Raw genomic sequence first — 20,312 nt, forward strand, 5'->3', positions numbered from 1 at the left:
AATGATGATAATGATGATGATAACAGGGAGAATTGGCCTAGCTCTTTCAAGTTGATCAATGATATCAGTTGAGAGAAAAGGTTTCAACTGGAAATTACTGAAACTGCGCTGAATCAGGGTAAAGGCTCTGTTTTTTTATTCTCTGTTCAATAAACAGTTGATCTACCAAATTGCCTGGCGCAACCAGAGAGATGATGAAGGAAGACAAAAGAGTGCAAAAGGGTGAGAGAATAGAGACAACTTTTTTCTTCTCTTCTCTTCTCTTCCTTTTCTTCTTCTCTCTCTCCCAGTATATTCAACGATCTTTTGTATTTATCATGAAGAAGAACAAAATTCACTCCCAGTTTCAATTCCCAGCTCTTATCTACTTTCAACTGACTGTTACTCATCTTTGGGTTGCTCTTTGGTTTTCTGTTTTTTTAATATCATTCTTACTTTCTTCATCTGAAAATTTTATCATCATTTCTGTTCTCTTCATTTTCTTCTTCCCGTTATCATCTATAACCTTTCTTTTGACAAACATTTTTCTTCTTCTTCTTCTTTCTTCACCCATTCTTCCAACACCGATCATGACGATGAGTCGACTCAACTGGAAGATTGATCGATTCTAATTGGAATCCATTGAAAATTGTTCAATCCGCAAAAAGATAGGAAACTGGAAATGAAAAGATGAACAAGATTAATGAATGAAATTATCTGTTTCCAATGTTTCTCCAAACAACAACATTCATTGTTGATCAACAATCGTTTGCTTAAAAATGTCGAGACGAGATTAAAAAGGTTGAAACCTTTTTATAGCTTTTCATTGGACCATAAATTGTCACAAAAGTTTATGTTTATTAATTAATGCTTCACGGACTGATTGATGGTCAATTAACTAACCTGCAACTCGATCATTACCATGAATCAAATTTCCTATTCCAAGTTGACTCAAGTCTCATAACCTTAACCTCACTTTGGCAACGAATAAACAAAACTTTAGATTTAAAAGTCTTTATTCAATGTAAATCAATACAATTAGCGATTCAAGGGAAACTCACGAAAAAGAAACAAAAAGGGAAAAGTTGAACAGAGGAATGTAAATGTTTCAAATTAATCAGTGCTAAATGCTGATCAACAGCACTTTGTTGTGATTAAATTGATATCAACTTTGGCTTACAATGTTTACTTGTCAGGAATCAATGAATTGACGATTTAAATTGTAAGACACTTTCTTCGAGTTTCATGTTGACAGAGTTTTCAAATGAATCAGTTTGCCTTTTGTTCAACTTTCTTTTGTACTAAGTTGTTGTTTCATCTCATGGTTCAAGTGCATTTTTGATTATTTTTGGTGAATCTATTGATAACAGTTTATGGATAACAGCAAGATGTACAACTAATATAAATATATAAGTTTGAATAATTTTCATCTCAACTTGTCGACCTAATGTCATCATTTATCCAAATCCATTGCCAGTAAATATTAGAGCAACATTAAGATGACCAAGCTCGATTCTGCATTTAGCTGAATGGCAATAATGATAATTTTATTCAGCATTTTTCCCTTCTCCAAACTTTTCCAACTTATTCATGGTAATACGATTGTTGTCTTTAGCTGATAATAATGATGATAATGATGCTTTTGGTTGAACCTTATCCATCTATCAACATGAAGATCGATACCATTTCATATTCAATGACAAGTTTGCAAAGGCTGAGAAAACATTGGTTTGTAAAAATGTTATCTTGGATTCCATTGGATAACTGGGAGTGTTCAGTGTTTAAGATTAATTATAACCAGTCAATGTGGCGACTCAATTTTGGTCAAAGTCAAGGAATAAATGTTTTACATCTAAATATGATTATTGAGATGATCCCTTGGATTGAGAGTAAAAGTGTTTTCAGACAAAGTATTTCAAGCCAACAACAACCATAAACTTTTCAATGAAAAGCTCGGAATCAAGGACAGCAATGTGAGCCGCTCGACCTATTATGGAATTGGCATTTGAAGATAGAGCATGGTGGACATCATATCGAATCAACTTTGAATGGCCATTTTTAACTATCGGATGAAGAAGATTTGTAACCATTTCACGATATGAGATTCCTGGTGAAACAAAAAAAGAAAAATTAGAAATTATTAAATGGAAAGAAACATTTGATTGGAGTTTACAGGGAGTTGCACTGGGAGGTGAACTGGGAGTTGGAAGGTTAAACTTGGCTGACAATGAGATTGACCAAATAGTAACTTGAGTCGTTGAGGGAAAAAATGAAAACGGAATTGACGATTAAAGGATGAAAAAGATGAAGATGCAACATGAAGATGAGACACTAAGATATGATAACAATAATAGGAAACAAGAGATTTTATCTTTTTCTGTCTTCAATCGAACAAATATCAATTTTCCTTTTTTTACTTGTGTCTTCATCTTTTTATCAACATCAGCATTTAGACCTTTTTTTATGTATATTTATCATTTTTCCTCATTTTACTGATTCTGTGAGAAATGAGAAAATGATTGAAACTTTGATGGAAATTGTTGTTCACTATTTTAGATTGAACTGTAAAGGGTTGAGAGTGTTTAGACTGAAATTGTAGTTAATTGATTGGCGATTTATAATGAAAATTGTTTGTAAGATGAATGATGCTGGTGATGAGGAAAAGAGGAAAATAAAGGGCAAATATTGTATCCTAATTGAGTACAGATAATGGATGAGATGTTGATATTGTAGTGTTGTGTTCATGTGAATCTAAAAGGAAAAGTGAAGTGAACATTTTCATGGTGATCAAGAATGATCAACATGATGGGATAAATTTAGAGGGAAAATAATATCCAAAATGGAAACCCGAATGAGATGGAAATGCATCAAGATGAATGAATCTTTCACTGTTATTTGACTGTTAACTACAGCCAATCACTAATGCAAAACAAGAACTCTCATGAGCTAAGATGAAGATGCTGATGAAGAGAGAGAAGAAGGAAAGTAAAATGAAGGAAAAGAGAGAAAAGAAAGTAAAAGAAAAGGTCAAGTGATTAAGGCGAGCAGATGAAAGGAAAAGGACAAAACATCGTCTGGAGAAGCAAAGTGTACTCAAATGTCCATAAAGTTCAGGAAAAGGATGAAATGAACATTGAATAGAGTGATTATTGGACATGATTGTATTCAATATATATACCTATCATGGATGTATCATTGATGGATGGAGTGCACAATTCAATGTGAGATGAGTGAATGGGAACATAATGGTCCTGAGATGATCCACACAGAAGAATGTAACGGAAAAATTCGAGTCCCGGTTCTTGGCTTAATTTGTACAGGAAGGTTTTTCTAGGGTCGGTTGAGTCTTTCATGGAAAGTTGAAGCAAAGATTCAGACTTTTTCAATTTCTGCATGAACCATAATCCTGAAGAGCAAGACGGCAAGAAGACAACAAAAAAAGATAAATTCATTATTCGCTAAGTTACAATTTACATGCAATTTCATGTCCAATCTGATTCAGGAAAAGGGACATCATTTTGATTCCCTGATTTAATGAGTCTTCAATTTTCTTATTAAATTATCACAGTTGGACAGTTATTGTCATTGTCGAGTTTACTCAATCCAAAGTGATTCTGATTAATTGCTGAGAAATTGGAAATTGATCAAAGTCTCAATTAGTAACTTGAGATTTATTAGTTTAAATTGAGGTTAAAATTTGGTGTTTAATGAATTTTCAGGTTCAAAAGATAATCTGTTTTCATTTTTCATTGAATCGTTAAATGCTTTGTTAATTATGAATGTTAATCAATCAAATTTGACCTTAATTTGTTGGATTATTTTTCGTTGTTAATTCCTAATTGAAGGAGAAGGAACAAGAATAAAGCAAAAAATTTCATTTCCATGAATTTTATCGATTACCAATCTTACAATTTTGTGCTTATTAATTATATGATAATGTTTTAGTATTGATTGAGGATTGCTGAATCAGATATCAGAATAAAAATATGTAATCAAGAATAATAAACAATTTTTTCGCAATAAAACTAAATATACTTTGAATTATCTGATGAATTATCATTTCTGAATACAATTAGAAAGTGAAAATATCAGTATTGATTCAGCTTTTTCTTGATGCTTTTGAAAGTATATTTTGATGAATAAAAACAAGTTTGATCAATTTGGACATAAACAAAAAGCAGAAAATCAATTGACAGAATTTGGAATATTTTATGGAAAATTTTCTGCTAAAGTTTATTCAATATCGGTCCATTAGATTAAGATTTTTGACCAATCACTTTTACATGGATTGATGGATATTGATAGTCTCATCAAGTTTCCGTTCATCAAACTAACAGTCTTTGAATAATCTTGAAACATTCAACTCAATCAAAGCTATAAATAATTTCAAGTTCATTTCCAAGCTTCAAATTTCCAACATCAACGATATCAATGAAAAATGATATAATTAGAGATTCTGTGTAAATTGAAATTTCAATAAAACTGTGCGAACTTTATTACTTTTCTAATTATTTTGATATTTTTAATTTTCAATTTCCATTTTCTCAACATTTTGAAGTGAACGATTATTCTGAAAGTAAACAAGACAGTGAACAGATTCAGTAACAAGAAAGATTTATTAGAAATTTTGCTTCAGAAGAATAAGATTTTTCTGGATTGACCAGATCGGACATTCGATTAAAATTGATTTCACTGTTTTTCCTTTCATTTTTAATTTGAGTTCGTATTCTGTGTTTTGAAGGGATTGTCAGAAGAAACTTTGAAATAGTATTCTGTTATTAGATTTGTTTCTCGATTAAATTGTTTCATCAAAACTGGTTGAGTTAATTTTTTTAAGCGAAGAGATTAACTTTAAGTTTCGAGTTTTGATGTTATCCTAAAAGAAATGACCAATTCAGCAATTAACCTAATTTGTTAATGATCTGTAACACAGACACATAGAGATGAACAAATGATCATAAGATGTCATAATAATATCTATACAATATATAAAGTCAAAGTATCAAATTTTTGCGTCAAGATTGTGGCTAAACGGAGCGGGTTCCAAGAAAAAAAATTACACAGTCTGAAAGCCCTGATTCAACTACAACGACGAAAAATAGAAAACCTAACCTCAGAATCTCATGACCTCTGAGAAATTCATGAAAATAGAGAATGGGGGAAAAAATGTAGAATCCGTATCCAATAACATTGAGAGAGGGGGAAAAACTTTTTTGTTATTCGGGTTGATGTTTCATTGTTGGACCAGGATTTTATGTAAAAATTTGTCATTTGAGTAAAGAGTAAAGAAAGGCTTTTTTCACCATAATGTCTACCACTCAATCCAACACATCCACCAAATCAACTAAAACAACATCAACAAAAAGACTTTTCTCAACAAATTTGTCCACCACCATCTTCACCACTTTTACACCATCTAGCATGTCCACTATTAATCGTCATCATATCTCAAAAAGTGGTCAAAAATTTGGTGGATTTGGGTGGTGGATAATCTTATAAGAAAAAGTGTTTGTAAATGTAATGCAAAAAAGCCACTCTAAAGTGGTTAATGAAAGTGGTGGACAAAAAGTGGTGTTTGATTTAGTTGATTTGGCGAATGTGTTAGATTGGGTGGTGGACATTACCGTGAAAAGACAGTTAGCATGGGTGGTTAAAAGAAACTTGCGATCAGCCATGATCGCATTAGTTTCTTGTTAAATATAATAGACATGATAATTACCCATATTGACTAATCCATTATTGTTATAAACGGTTCCAAGATGAGGTCCGGATAGGCTTAAAAATGTATGAAACTTTGATCTCCAGCAACGCATCTCAGGATGAGATATACAAGCTCGAATTATGATGTTTCCAAGTGAATGTCCAATGAAACTAATGGTGAATCAATAGTTGGATAAGAATTACATGGGAAACATTGATTAGCGAATTAAAAGAGAAAAGAAAGAATCACATTTAATGATTAATAATTGTGGATTGATTTCATGAGCCCAACTACCCACACAACCAGCCATAAAAAACAAAGAAAAGACTAAAATGAATGTAAAACATTGACCAAAAATCATTTCAAAAGATCGAGCAAAAAATGGTTAACAATGTTTAATGATAAATTCAGTAAATTAGTAAAGATAATTAAAGTTGACCATCTTTTGAATAACAAAGTGTAAAGATGATGGACATTAATTATCAGTGGTTGGACAAAATGTTGGTCCATACTAAGCATCTTGTCATCGAGTTTTCAATGTTCAACTTTTTTTGTCATCCTTTAAACTTGTGAACATTTTCAAGCTTCACTTTGAGTTAGTCAATTAAACGAGGCAGCTTCATGTTGACAACATTAAGTTCTAATGAAAGTTGACTTTTTCAAAGGCTAAAATCGTTTTTTCACTGGGAGGGAAAAAAAGGTTTCCAGGCTAATTATTTGCTTGAGTAAAGTTAGATTATTGTTATTAATTTTCATGAGCAAGTTGAAAAGCTCATTAAAGGTCTAGAATATCATTAATGGTAAGAAGAATGCAAAATGGATATAATTATTGAGGTTAATTCTGTGTTAAACCAAGATTCAGATGACAAGTAATGAACATTAACGATCATTTTAATTGAACATATGAACTTATTGATAATCAGATAAAAGCCGATAAAAACATGAGTTCATTCCGTTTCATGAGATGAAACTGGAAAAGAAATAGAACTTTTTTTTCGCCGAATTTGTTTATTCACAATTTTGGAATTGACTTTGAAGAAAATGAAATGAAAGTCTGAAAATTCGTAAAAGGAAAAAATTGTGAGCAAAAACGTTATTCAAGATTCGTCTTGAGGAATGATTTTTTGCTTGCATTGAGAAGATGACAAAAAGGAAAGATTATACGATTCAGGGAATGAGTTTGTTGATATGATTGTTGGAATGAAATACATGGATAAAGAAACGATTTATTCTGGCAGCAAGTATAACAAGTAAAAAAGTCTTAGTTGACTGTAAAATGATTTATGATATGGAATGGTTGGCTTTACAAAAAAAACAAATCTCAGCATGTGCTGTTGTTCAACTGGTTTTACTCAGGGTAACAATGCAATTGAGATGAAAATAATAATATCGGTTGGTATCATAAAATATACTGATAGGGATGAGAGAATGTTTCAGAATGTTTAATCTTGTGATGCTTTTTTCAATCATTCTTACTGTTTATACTTTACTGCTCCTGAACAAATGAAAAATAAGGATGAAAATGATGACATGAACAAAAAATGGAGCAACAAGTGAAGTTGGAGCAAGAAAAAAATTAGTCCAAACAAGAATGAATTAATCAAAATATTGAAAGGTTGAAACAATTACAAAAGGACAGAGTTGATGGTAAATGATGAAATTGATGAAAATTGTCATGACATGAACTTTCAATGGTTTAAATATCATGCGGTAATTGAAGAGAAATAATTCTATTTTTGCCAATTTTCTTATTTTCATCATTTTCTTTGGTTGTCACACGAATTATCAGCGATTCAAATGTGGAAACGAATAAAAAATGAGAAAATTGAATGAAAAAAGAAATGAATCAACTCATCATGAAAGTTATGAGATGAAAGTAAAAAAGGATCGACTGATGACGAAAGAGTGATATAAATGATGAATGAATACAAAAAATTGATTGGCATTTAGATTTAATCGCTTGAGATAATCAACAGGAATAAAGTTGATCTTCGCCTTTTCATTATCAAGATAATTCTGATTGAAATTGACTTTTCTTGGTCATTGTTATTAATTCATTAACTCATTCATAATCATTACTTTAAACTTATCATGAGACCCAAAATTGAATAAAACCCAGATTTTAAAATGAAAATACAATGAAATGGAACGATAGATGAATTCATGATTTTTGCAAAGTTAAATACTTTTCAGTAATGAAAATTTCATCAAATGATTAAAGAAATTTTCTGATGAAATCACGTGAAATTGATTGATGAATGCTAAGATATCGTTGGCTCGTGTCAATGTTAAAACAACTGGAATGGTCGTTGAAGTTTTAACTCTGGTTTTAACTTTGGAGTTGGAATGAAAAGCGAAATAATCTTCTGAATAAGCAAACATTTTAGCTGGAAAATCTATCGATCAATTCGGAAAAATGATTAACACTAATCAAGATGATTAAACTTGATCGATTCAAAATGATTTTACTGTAAAGATTTGGAACAACAAACTTCGAAAGTTATCAGACTCGATATCTATCTGATAATTTGAAATTTTGTGCTTTTCTTCAGAAAATTTCCTGGAAAAAGACTGTTTAGCTTGCCTGGTGCAACATGAAATTATGAGGACAACATGAAAGTGAATTGCAAGTCGAAAATTAAATTAACCTTATCTGCGCATCTTTGGATATTACATGGCAATTTCTTGGGGAACCTAAATTCTGGTACAGATAATGGAATCGATAATATTGGAGAAACAAAGTGAACGATAATGAAGGTTGAAAAAATGTTTTAATTAATGCAATCATTGGAAGATGATGATAACTAGAAATTGAATATCATTGTAAAAACAATTCCAAATACGAATCAAGTAACCATGAATGACTAACAGTCGAGATGAAAAGGGTTTCAGTAAACAGCCTTTCAACTCTTTACTCATCAAACGAATCGATTAAATTATAACGAAAGAAAAAACGTAAAAGATTTTGTTACCAAACAAGATTTGACACCCAATATTAAATAATGTTCATCTTTTTTCCACTGAATTGTTGTACATGTTTCAATTCATGATTGTTATACATTCACATGACCATTATTCATTTGCTCTCATTTCCAGTTCTTTCTGATAATCATGTAATCAGAAGAAATACTTTTTGACATTTATTTTTCTCCTCTGATTAAATTGCTGTCCTTTCATTTCCACTTTCATTATTGTTCACTCATTTACTCCTAAAAGTGTCCTTTCACATTTCTGCTAAACTCAGACACTCAACCATCATGAAACCTAAGCGATAAGATTCAGAAATGGATTCAAATCAATAGATTGTTGAGCTTTTAGGGAAAATTGGAATCAATTTAAACTGGAAAACGAGAAGAAAGCAAAACACTAATTTATCATCTTTTGCATCACTAAATTGTTGTTAATTGCTATTAATCAAGTTTCCATGTTTATAGTATTCGAAGAAAGTTTCATGAATTTTTTCAATGGACAATGATATTTGAAAGAATCAAAGATTTCAACATTAAAAGTAAAAAAGTAACTTTTATTGTTGAACCTTTTTTTCATTGTTGTTTAAGTGTGAAAATGATTGAACAGGAAAATATTGTTCACCAATGAATTAGAGTCACTTTTGATAATATTTTTGTAACCATTTACTGTTCAACAATTCGGACTGAATAACCCTTTAAAAATGGTTTCCAGTAAAAAGTTGAATCATTTTGACTGAACATCATTTAACTTTCATCATCTTTGAAACATTTTGTCAAACCTTTTTCTTGTCCTTTCAACCAATTTTGACACAAAAATGCTCAACTTTAAGTGAAACAAAAACAAAAATTCAGAAGAGTTGATTATTGTCTCTGTAAATGGTAACAGTCGATGTAAGTTTCATGATAAACTTTTACAATAAAGATACAAATGAATTGAAAAGAGATTTCATGAGAAAATATTGAAGTGCAATTGAAACTTTTGCGTTCAATAAGTTACAGTAAGCTCAACCAGAATGCTGAAAAAAGATGAAGATATTATTACTTGTTATTGTTAGTCTTTATTATAACCTGAAAAATGGGATTTTCAGGCAAAACTAGGCAACCCAAAGACTGGGTCATCTGAATGGAAATTCATTATTTGATTAAAATGACTGAATCACAATTAATCCTGAATCCGATTTGTATAATGACTGGAATCTTGAGTTAATTTGCTTTCTCTGTTAGTAATGAATTTAATCAAAAAATGTTTGAATAGTTGGAGTAATGATCTAATAAAGGAGTATGAATAACGATAATAGTTGAAAGATTTGCTCATTTCAGGATAAAAGTAGGTGAAATGATGATGATAACCAAGGATTGTGAGTGTCAAGGTTAGGGAAATGTGAATGAAAGATGAAATTGGCGGATAAAAGAAAGAATTTTCATCTCAATTTTCAAGATGAAATATTTTTAGTTGTTGGATTTTATTGCTTGAAACCAGAATAAGAAGGAATGAGGGAAAAGTCAAAGGATTGTTGAGTGAAATGATGAACAGCGATAATGTAAAGATGCTATTTTCCTTGTGCAACTTCAATTATCGACCCGCTTTTGCTGTTTTCCCTGTTTACAGATTGATTCAAGAGATGAGAGAAGTTTATTCAGATTGTTGTTTAGCTTGTTGGATGTGTGTGTGTTGACTGTTCAGTTTATTAATGAAAATGGCAATGTTATGGACTGAGAGAATAGAAAACCGGAACAAGAATTTGGTTTTTCATTAAAAATAGCATTCTCATGGAGTTCAACGGAAGTATATGGCGATAAGCGAGATAACTGATTATGATGGAGTAGAGAAAGTATTAAAGGATGAAAATGAAGACAGTTGAGGAGGAAAATAATGGAGAGATGAAATTAGATTGTCCAAGTGAATGAATTTTTTGCTCTTCATTTCAGGATTGCAACAGGAAAAGAATTGAATTAAAAGATGAAATTAAGAAGAAAGAGGATCAAATTGACGAGAAAAATATCAAAATAAACTTGATTGATTTTCATTGAAATGCTGAAAAAAAGATCAACAACTCGATGGAGCAATCAAAACAACAGTTTAACTACAATTTAGGCAATTATCACTGTAATCACAAGCTCACAGCTTCACACTTTCAATGAATTTTCAATTTGATTTTTAATGAACTTCAATAATTCATAACAAAAATATGGTTTTAATTTTTAATTTCAATTTAGTTATTAACATTCGTCTTTTAAGTTGAAAACCTAAAGTAAAGGCTGACCATTAATAGCTTATTCATATAATCATAAAAAGTTTGCGAAATGATGTTAGCCCAAAACATGAAAATTGAATGATAATTTTAGACTAGAAATGAATTTTACTCAAAACAGAATCTAACTGATCATATGAGAGATCAATCTATTGTTCATGATGATCAAAACTCGAATGATTTCACATACAGAAAACAGAGTTTTTCAGACGATTCAATCTTTACTTAATTTTCTGTTCTAATCTCGTTATCGAACTTTTACGAAACATTTTCAATCACAATTTTAGCATTGATGAAAACCCACCGTTTACAAGTGCTCTACACAAGGGAATCGGAAACTTGTAGTGAAAGGAGGAAAAGAAACAGAATGAACCTTTTGTATCTCAACTGAATTGTACAGCATTTTGAGACAAATTGTTGGCCATTTGGTTAATAAATTAACTTTAATTAACTGGATAGCAATAAATGATTAATAGGAAACAGAGTGAAAAAAGGAAAACGTTTCGTCAGTAGAATATCATTTAATTAAAATCGATTAACACAGAGAAACAAGAAACAGAAATGGAGAATCAATTAATGATGATGATTGTTTTCATCTTACATTCATCGAGTTCAAGCAATGAATTCAAGCCTCATCATCACAATCAGTGTCATTTTTTGTTGGGAGTTGCAACAAAAAAAGAGGGTCGATTTTGGGTTATTTATGAAACTCGAAGGTTAATCAGAGAGAAACTGAATCAACTCAATTGGTAAATTGTTGGACACCTTAACATGTACAACATTTGTTATTATTGTCATTGGCTTTTATTGTGAAACTTGCTGAATCGGGCAACATTTTGTTATAGGATCATCAGAGAAAGTAGGTCAATCTTATTGATTGAATTCAACTAGAAGGATCAATCGATTGGTTGTAACAAAATATCACAATAAAGACAAAAAGAGGCGAACAAGAATAAATATCGAACATCGAGTATCGATCAAAAGGGTTTACATCGATTTCAGTGTCTAATGTAGGAATTGAGTTACTTTGAAAAGGTCGCAACAGTAACCAAAACAGTAATAATTGTTTCAAGAAAACACTGTTTCTCTCATTTCACAATTTTCCTCATTTCCATCATCTTAATCATCTTCATCTCTTCATTTTTCCCCTTTATTTCCTTTAACCAATTGATTTACTTTGTTTTCAATGAACACCATGAATGAGTAAAATTGTGATTCGATAGTAAAATTGATTGCAACTTGATTATTGGTGAAATTTGGTGTAATTTGTTTTTACTCAATTTCACCAATCACAGGTTGATGGTGATTATTATTGGCAGATCAATGGTTTTATGTTGAAATGAAATATTAAGTAACAACTTTTTTGTTCAACCTCAATGGTTAACTAATTGTTCATATAACTAGGTGGTTAAACAAATTAAAGTTATTAATTGAACTTTCAAATGTAATAGTAAATTTAAATTAAAAGTAATTAGAGTAAAAGTAATGAAAGATTGAAAAACAGAGACAAATGATGAAAAAAGGTTATCATTACTGGTTAATTAAGAGTAATGAAATTGATAGTAACATTGCGTGGTTAATTTCTTGACATCATTTAATATTTTAACTGATAATCACATTGAGAGTTGAGTTTAAATTTTTGGGTTCTTTTGGGTTGTTTTTGGGTTTGAATACAATTGCGATGGGAAATGAAAAGGCCAGTGAGGGTGAAGAGGGATGAAGCTGGAAAGGCAATAATTGCAAGGTTGGAAAAGGTTACAGAAATGAGTTAATCATGGAAACATCTAACAATGAAATTCATGTAGCAATGATGGACGATAGTTAACATCACGAGTCACGTAATTCATTTGATGTCAGTTGATCATCATTGTCATCATTATCATCAAGGAGGATCTGACAACAATCCGACATCATGTTAGCCTTTTATTATTAAAACAAGTTACCCTTAAACTAATAACTGATCACAACCAAAAAAAACGATGAAAGTAAAGACTAGAGTTGAAGGCCCATCCCAGTGAAAAGAGAGTCAAAATTGAGGAAACTGAATCTTGCAATAATGTGGGATAAGAGTGAGTATCATGAATATGTCAAGTTTCAAGTAAATTGCGTGATGTTCAATATTCAAAAGTGATGGCCAATTGAATCATTTTAATAGTAAATATGATTTCAATTTTTAGTCACTGCTTATTGCAATCGTGATGAAAATTTCAATGAAATCAACTTGTCTCCATCTTTGAGAAATTATCAAATTCTGTGGAAATGTTGATTAAAATTCTGTAAATTCATTTTCCAGCTTCAACTTTAGTAAAAACGAGCAATTGTAACAAATGTTGAATGAAAATCTAGTTTATGATATTAAATTATTGTCAAGCTGAGTTTTTCAAGTCAAGTATGAAAGTGAATAATTTTGAATAAATTAAGTATTAAATTTAATACAATTCATGGCTATGTTAATGTGTTATACTAATCATGATTGGAAATTCAATCATCTCAGTAGATTGATTCAGTTGCATTATATTTACGCAAAAAAAGTATCAACATTCAGAAATAATGACAACACTAAAAGTAGATATATATTAAGTAATTTGTTGCACGCTATTAAGAGTCTAATAGTGAAATTAAAATTCAATATAATTATTATACTGAAGATATACTGAAGGGTACAAAGAGGAGTGAAAAATGTTTCAAATATTAATAGTTTTTAGGGAACACAAAGGTTACCATTGGGTTGAAACGGATTCAAGAGTAAGCTTATTTTGTAGTTGAAGTGTTTTTCAACTGAAATTGGGTATCTTTTAACTCGCTTCAGTTTAGATTGATGATCTAGTTGACTAACAACAACTCTTTATTTATTCAGCATAAAGAAAATCAATTTTATTTCTTTGTATCTTGATTCATTGTTAAAAAAATGAAGATAAATAAAACTGTGAATATAATAAATTATTTTACATTGAAAGGGGTCTTTTGCCATGTTATCCCATTCAAATAGAAGCTCACAATAAATGATAAATTCAATTTTCACAAATCAGGATAAACTGATCATCTTTAAGAATTCAGTTTTACTTGTTGAATATTTTCATTGAAATTTTTCAACAAATCTAGATATTATGTGCTTGATTAGCTACTAAATTTAATGTTGGGTCAACAGTGAATTTAAATTTTTAGGTATTTTTAAGCAAGTAAATCTTGTTTCATATTGATTAATCAGTTTGAATGAAGACCAATGTCATTTACAGATGTGATTACAATGAAACTTGGAAAGACAGGTGAATTATTGAAATAAACTTTCATTCTGATTGGTTTCTATTGTTTCATTATCTGGCAATGACATGGAGAAACGGTTAATTTATATGATTCAGGATTGTTAATCATTAAATGTGAATTTGGCATCTAAAGAGATTCTTAGATCTAAATTAATTGGTTTTACCTGATTTTGGTTGGATTCAAGGCATAGACTTCAATGTGATAATTAATTTCTTGCACTAAACGAGATGTCATTACATCAAAGCTTTCAAAGGTTTCTCCTTGATTTTTTTGAGACATTAAAAATTCAAAGTTTGTGGTTGGCAAACCGATTTCAAGATATGTTTTAACCAAACGCAGGTCAGCGCTGTTGCCTCCTAATCCGTGAACACAAACAACTAGATGAAGACCATCGGTGTCAAAAATTCTCAAATCAGGATCACACTGGAAATATGGAATGCGGGAAGCAAGACTAGTAAAATCAGAATAAATATTCCAACCGAGAGATTTAAGATCAGCCAAGTTCCTGAAATCTTCTTTACTCTTTACAAATGTAATGAGATCCGAGGTTATGGCTGAAAGACGCTTAAGGCTTGGCATGGCCTCTTCCTCGTCACCGTTAGAACAGGAGCATTTGGAGTCTCCGCAAATGAAACATTCGTTATTCTTGAAAATATCGAGTATTCCACAATTATCAACGGCAGTTGCTTGTCTAGGTTCAACTTTGGATTTAGTTTTTTGACGCGAACGAACGTCATTTGATGAGTTATTATTATTATTATGATTAGACATTTGGTTGGTTAGAGGTTTTTGGGTAGATTGAGGTTCATCAGTAATAAAGAATGGAGGATTTTCCGCTCTTGGCGTTAATAACTCTTCATCGTCATCTTTGGCGTTCTCTGTTTGTACATCACAATCTAAACTATCTTCCTCGTCACTGATGACTGGTTGATCAGTAAATTCAAGAGGTGGCTTTGGAAAATAAACTGTTCCATGAAATTCATTCTCTGAGCGGTGAGCATCAGATTTCTTTTTAGAAGATTTATCACGAAAATGTTCTGGTGGTTTAACTGGATCGCTAAGCATATTTGAACTTTCACTAATTTTTAAGGACGAAAAAGCTAACTGGAATTGCTTTGAGCTTTTCTTTGACGCTTTTATTCTCGAATTAAGATCAGGAAGAGATTCACTAGCTTTAATGCTTTTGAAAGCAGATGAGATGGAATTGTGATCAGATGATGAAGATGATGAAGAATGACATGGTTCTGGAGGATCGATTATTTCATGGTCAAATTTTCTGAAACCAAGTAAAGTAACATTGGAATGGATTTCACTAGCACTGGTACTATTTGATAAATAAGGTGAATAGCAGACTTTGTCCGATCTTTTGCCATTATAATTGAGATTTCCACCGCCGCGACTAGAAATGGGAGAGTATTCTTCTTTTCCTTGTTTATATCCAAAATTAAGTCTATTTAAGTTATTGAGAAATTTTTCACGCAGATTTTTTCGCCCTCCGCCAAGTCCATTGGATGAGCAGCTTGCAGTTGCTTCAAGCAATAACTGTTCAGATTCACTTTTATCGTCAATTGAGAGATTGGAAAGAGATGAATTAGATTGGGAATGTGATAATGGTTCCGAATCGAATTGCTCCTCATAAATAATTGGCAACGTATTTGCATCACCATCCATAGCAAGACATTCAACGTTACATTGAGGCAACAAAGAAAGATAACTTGATTTTCTAAGCTGTTCACTGATCTCATTAAAAAGGGCAGTATTCTGGTCACAGATAGAGTATATGGATTTCCTGGGTTTTTCAATAGTGAAAAAGGCTTCAGAGAATCGCTTAATACGGTGAAGATGATGAACTTTTGCCAAATATTGAATAATTTTATCATTATTCGTTACAACTTTAAGAAAAGATTGCCACAAAAAAATGGCAAAACTACAAATATGAGCCATATCATTTTCAACTAGAGTGACATAATCATCTGGACGGTTTGGGGATAAATTATTTGAAGATGATGATGAGGATGAAATTGAAAATGATGATGAGAATGATGATGAAGAAGAAGACGAGGAAGATGATGAAGAAGATGATTTTGTACATTCATTGGGAGGAATGGTTCCATTACGAGGAGAAGATGAATTCTGATAAGAAATTAATGGAGTTGATGAAGTATTTGGAAAATTTTCAATCGAGCTTTGGTAACATTTCTTTGCCAGTCCACTAAGATTTTTGGTAGATAGAGATAAATCAAGTCCAACATATCTAGCCTGAACCCAAGGAGGTAACATGTTGATATATTCTCGCAATTTCTTTCGCAATTTGATTATGGCAGTTAACATTATTGAACACATTTGCCAGTGTATCAATTGTGCTCGTCGCATTCTCAGAGCTTTCATTTCAGGGCCAACTTTATCGAGATCAGGGAATGCATCGAGTGGGCATCCAAACAGTAAAATGTCATAACTTTGAGTTTCATATTCGCCAGATTCCTTGCTACTATTTTTATATTTTCCCGATTTCATCATGTAAGGTAAACATAGAGTAATTAAAGATCCATGAATGGTAATAGTTATGGCTGAGAGGTGGAAATAGTCAAAAATGACCGGCAAATGATAGTGAAGTCCACGAAAAATGTCAAAATGCAAGATTAGCTGGCGTGAAGCAACACATTCAACGGAACTGGCTGAATGACTTGGAGTATAATCTTGTTCGGAAAACCATAATTCAACATCTAATAAAAAAGTGGTCTTGTTGATAACTTCAATGGCTGTTGAAACGTCTACCAGCAAGTGAATCTTGAAATTTATTGTGTCTTCGAGGATCATTTCTTCATTCTTAAACATAATTGGGAATGTTTTACTGACAGCGGAACCATTGATAATACAGGGTGGAAAGACAGCATTCTCCGGTTGAGTTTTGATAATTGAAGTAGAGGTTTGATTTGAACGAATATCACTGAAGTTAATTTCTATCTTGTGAGGTATTTTTGAGCCAACCTTTGGAGTAATACGAATTTGATACAATCTGAAGTGTATTTAAATTCCAATCAGCAATGAAATGGAAGATCCAAAATTTGAAATCATGAAAGGAAAGAAAGAAGAGATGCATAAATATTAATAGATATTAATAGATAGGGAAACGCATAATCAATATGGAAATGATTAAATTGTGGACATAACTCACCCTCGTTGAAATAGATTAATGTTCACGAATTTATTAAGCTCAACAGAAAAGTCTAAGATAGCTTGGATGGATCCCATTATTATAAAATCAATTGATATCTAGGATTCAATTTGAATTATTTGGTTCTCTTTCCCATGAGAGTTGAAAGTGGAAAAACCAAATGTCACTGATTTACACAGGATTTACTCACAAGAGTAAAACTAGATTCACCAAATAAAAGGAAGCGTTCTAAAAATAGTATTCCAATAGATAAAAGACAAATCATTAAACTCAGTTAATAATGATTTTATACAAAAAATGAATTTTCATAATTCACTGATTTATCATAGGTAAACGTTTGAAAATACCAATAACATCACCAATGTTTTTGTTTACTCACAGAGGGCAGGGTTTACTTAAGAACCAACTGAATTAAGGGTTACTGAATTTCAATGATTCAGAGGATTGATAAAAGATCAGGGTCTCCATTGATGGATGATAGATTGATGATGATTATTGTTTAAAGTGTGTATAAACATGTTCAAGCCACCTTACCAAATGTAGAATACAATTGGTTATCACAGAGACAAAAGCAAACTGTCAAATAATTATCAGGTGATTGATAACAACATGATCATTGTCAATCATGAAAGATTAATTTCTTAATCTTTAAAGTGATTATTTAAAATACGTGTAATTACATCGGTGTTAAGCGGAGTCGATACAAGGTAAAACAAACGAGAATAGAAACAATAACAAGGTTCTTTCAAGTAACCACATAGAGCATATCTGTTCACTCTCTCGAGGTTAGTCAAAAATTATGGCGATGTAGCTTCTAGATGAAGTTATAATCATGGAAATAAAGCACAAGTAGACTAACGGGATGTTATTTATCATTAATAATTCAATAGAATGATTGACAGTGAGAAACGGGAAACAAAATTAACGAAGACAATTGCAACTTGTAACGAGAAAGTCTAGAAATCGTGAAAAGGCTAACAATGACATCTTGTGATTTTCTATGGCAACTGTATCTGAACAACAACAAGAACTCAACAAAAAAGGAAAACAAAAAAATATTAAAATAATGACATTTCTCAAATATTTGACCATTTTTATCAAATCTAAAGCTTTTACCTGCTATCATTGTTGATTTTATTTACCTACAGTTTCTTTTTCTCGTGTCCTTTCCCTCCTTTTCAGTTGTTCATTAACCTTGATTGGCTGAAATGATTAACCGTGAAGGATCAACAGCCTCACAAAGTGAAAAGAAAGGTCCCAAACATGTAGTTAATTGGAACAATGGTGATGTTATGAAATGGTTAAAACGTCATTGTGAGGAGTATTATGGTTTATATGGTCATCTTTTTTTGGAACATGAAATAACCGGTCGATCTTTGGTGCGAATCTCTGAAGTAACTCTTCGTAGAATGGGAATAACAGATCCTCAACATCGCGATGAAATTTGTCGCATCATTTTTAAGCTAAAGTTAAAAAGCGACATTCCTGAATTGCTTGATTTGGAAAAGAAATCAGAACATTAAACTCTTTTTCAGAAGTATTTCATCAGATAGCTTTAGTTAAGTTTGCTAAATGCTTTATCTAATACTTTTTCAACAAGCATTTGTATCTTCTCAACCTGCTTTCCTAAGCGATCAGTTTTTCAATAAAATAAAATAAACAACTTATTTAAAAAAGAAATGTTTTTAATTCATTTGATGAATAGAAATATCGTTTTCTTACAGGTTTCAAATTCAACATTAAATGATTAGATATAGGGTGATTTCAAATTTACATGAATAGTAGAGAATTGGAAATATGAATTTTTCTAAATAACTTTTGCTCGGGTGATGCATTAATAACGGCTGAAAATTGAATAAACTGGAAATTACTTTGTCTCGATGAATAATGTTTCTGAATCGTGTAATATTTTTAACCTTCCTCTTCATATGCGCTCTTGAAATGAAATTCATTTATGGTGGAGAAGATGTGACCTTCATTAGACAGAAAATCGAGAGCTCCTTGGACAGTATTGGCATCCAACGAGGGTAAACACTGAACCAATTGGTCTTTGCTCATTCCTTCCTCTTTACGGCATTTATTTAAAGCCTCAAGAACCATTGTTTGAGCTTTGGTCATTCCAGGTGGTAAACGAGAACCAATATCTCCAATTTCCATAGGTGTAACTCCATTGCTGTCACCGTTGCTACCCATACCAGACATTAATCCATTAGCTGTTGGATCATTGCGAGTAGCTAGCTGAATAAACTTCAATTTACGGAGTAATAAGTTGTTGTGAACAACCTCCAAAGTATGAGCGGTAATTTCATTGAAATCTTTAATTGGTGATATTTTAAAGGCAACAAAGTTAAGCGTATTATTTTGATTTCTCACTTGTCCATGGACACGGACGTAGGTACCCTCTGTAATTGGACTCTCCATGGTTTTAGCTTTGTTGTCATCGCCACCCTTCCATTGGAGGACATCAATGCCATCAGTTCCATCATCAACAAAATAAACACATTTAGTACTTTGGTCGTTGATATTGGTAACTCGTCCAATGATTGAAAGAATATCAAATTTTTGCTTATGAACAACAACGCCGTGAGATGGGGTCCATAATTGCTTTATAATGTTTAAACTAACAGGCAATAATCGTTTTTCTCCTGATTGTTCACTCATTTTAATTTCACTAGATACAGAAAATGATGAAGATATTAATAAACAAATGAAGGACTCTAAAAAGAAACAATAAATGTGAAAATGGAAGATGAATAACAGCAAACACTAAAGCGTATTATACCAAAATCTCGCGCTTCTTCCAAAGAATCTTTTGATGTCTTCAATAAGGGACTTTTAATAAATTACAAACTGAAAGAGTTTAGATTAATGAAAATTTAATTTTTTAAATGATAAAAGAGTAACGCTTAGTCGCTTTAATTATAATTGAAGTCGCTTTTCGAGAATTTAGAGTCTTAACTCTAGCATTTTTA

The 20,312-nt window shown here is 31.5% G+C and overlaps 3 protein-coding genes across 5 annotated transcripts; 1 reads left to right on the top strand and 2 right to left on the bottom strand.

Moving 5' to 3' along the window:
• Positions 1-977: 977 nt before the first annotated feature.
• LOC107367157 (protein FAM135A) lies at positions 978-18,443 on the bottom strand. Of its 3 annotated transcripts, XM_015934843.3 has the most exons (6): positions 17,720-18,443; positions 17,341-17,568; positions 14,329-17,181; positions 5,699-5,850; positions 3,158-3,385; positions 978-2,086 (listed from the first exon to the last, which is right to left on the bottom strand). In XM_015934843.3, the coding sequence occupies exons 2-6, from the start codon at positions 17,415-17,417 to the stop codon at positions 1,881-1,883; spliced, it is 3,516 nt and encodes a 1,171-aa protein (XP_015790329.2). In that variant the 5' UTR covers positions 17,418-17,568; positions 17,720-18,443; the 3' UTR covers positions 978-1,880. The 3 variants fall into 3 exon arrangements, with proteins under 3 accessions (XP_015790329.2, XP_015790337.2, XP_089126228.1); XM_015934851.3 differs by lacking the exon at positions 3,158-3,385 and having other exon boundaries at positions 17,720-18,307; XM_089270102.1 differs by lacking the exons at positions 978-2,086; positions 3,158-3,385 and adding an exon at positions 4,735-4,901 and having other exon boundaries at positions 17,720-18,307.
• On the top strand, positions 18,409-19,020 carry ave (sterile alpha motif domain-containing protein aveugle). Its single transcript, XM_089270103.1, has one exon. The coding sequence runs from the start codon at positions 18,549-18,551 to the stop codon at positions 18,861-18,863; it is 315 nt and encodes a 104-aa protein (XP_089126229.1). The 5' UTR covers positions 18,409-18,548; the 3' UTR covers positions 18,864-19,020.
• On the bottom strand, positions 19,005-20,288 carry LOC107369718 (Replication protein A2). The gene has a single exon (XM_015937693.3). The coding sequence runs from the start codon at positions 19,999-20,001 to the stop codon at positions 19,252-19,254; it is 750 nt and encodes a 249-aa protein (XP_015793179.2). The 5' UTR covers positions 20,002-20,288; the 3' UTR covers positions 19,005-19,251.
• Positions 20,289-20,312: the final 24 nt, after the last annotated feature.

The sequence above is a fragment of the Tetranychus urticae genome, chromosome 1, assembly GCF_039701765.1.
Source record: "Tetranychus urticae isolate SD_2017Ah chromosome 1, NJAU_TeUrti_SD_1.0, whole genome shotgun sequence".
NCBI classification, from domain to species: domain Eukaryota; kingdom Metazoa; phylum Arthropoda; class Arachnida; order Trombidiformes; family Tetranychidae; genus Tetranychus; species Tetranychus urticae.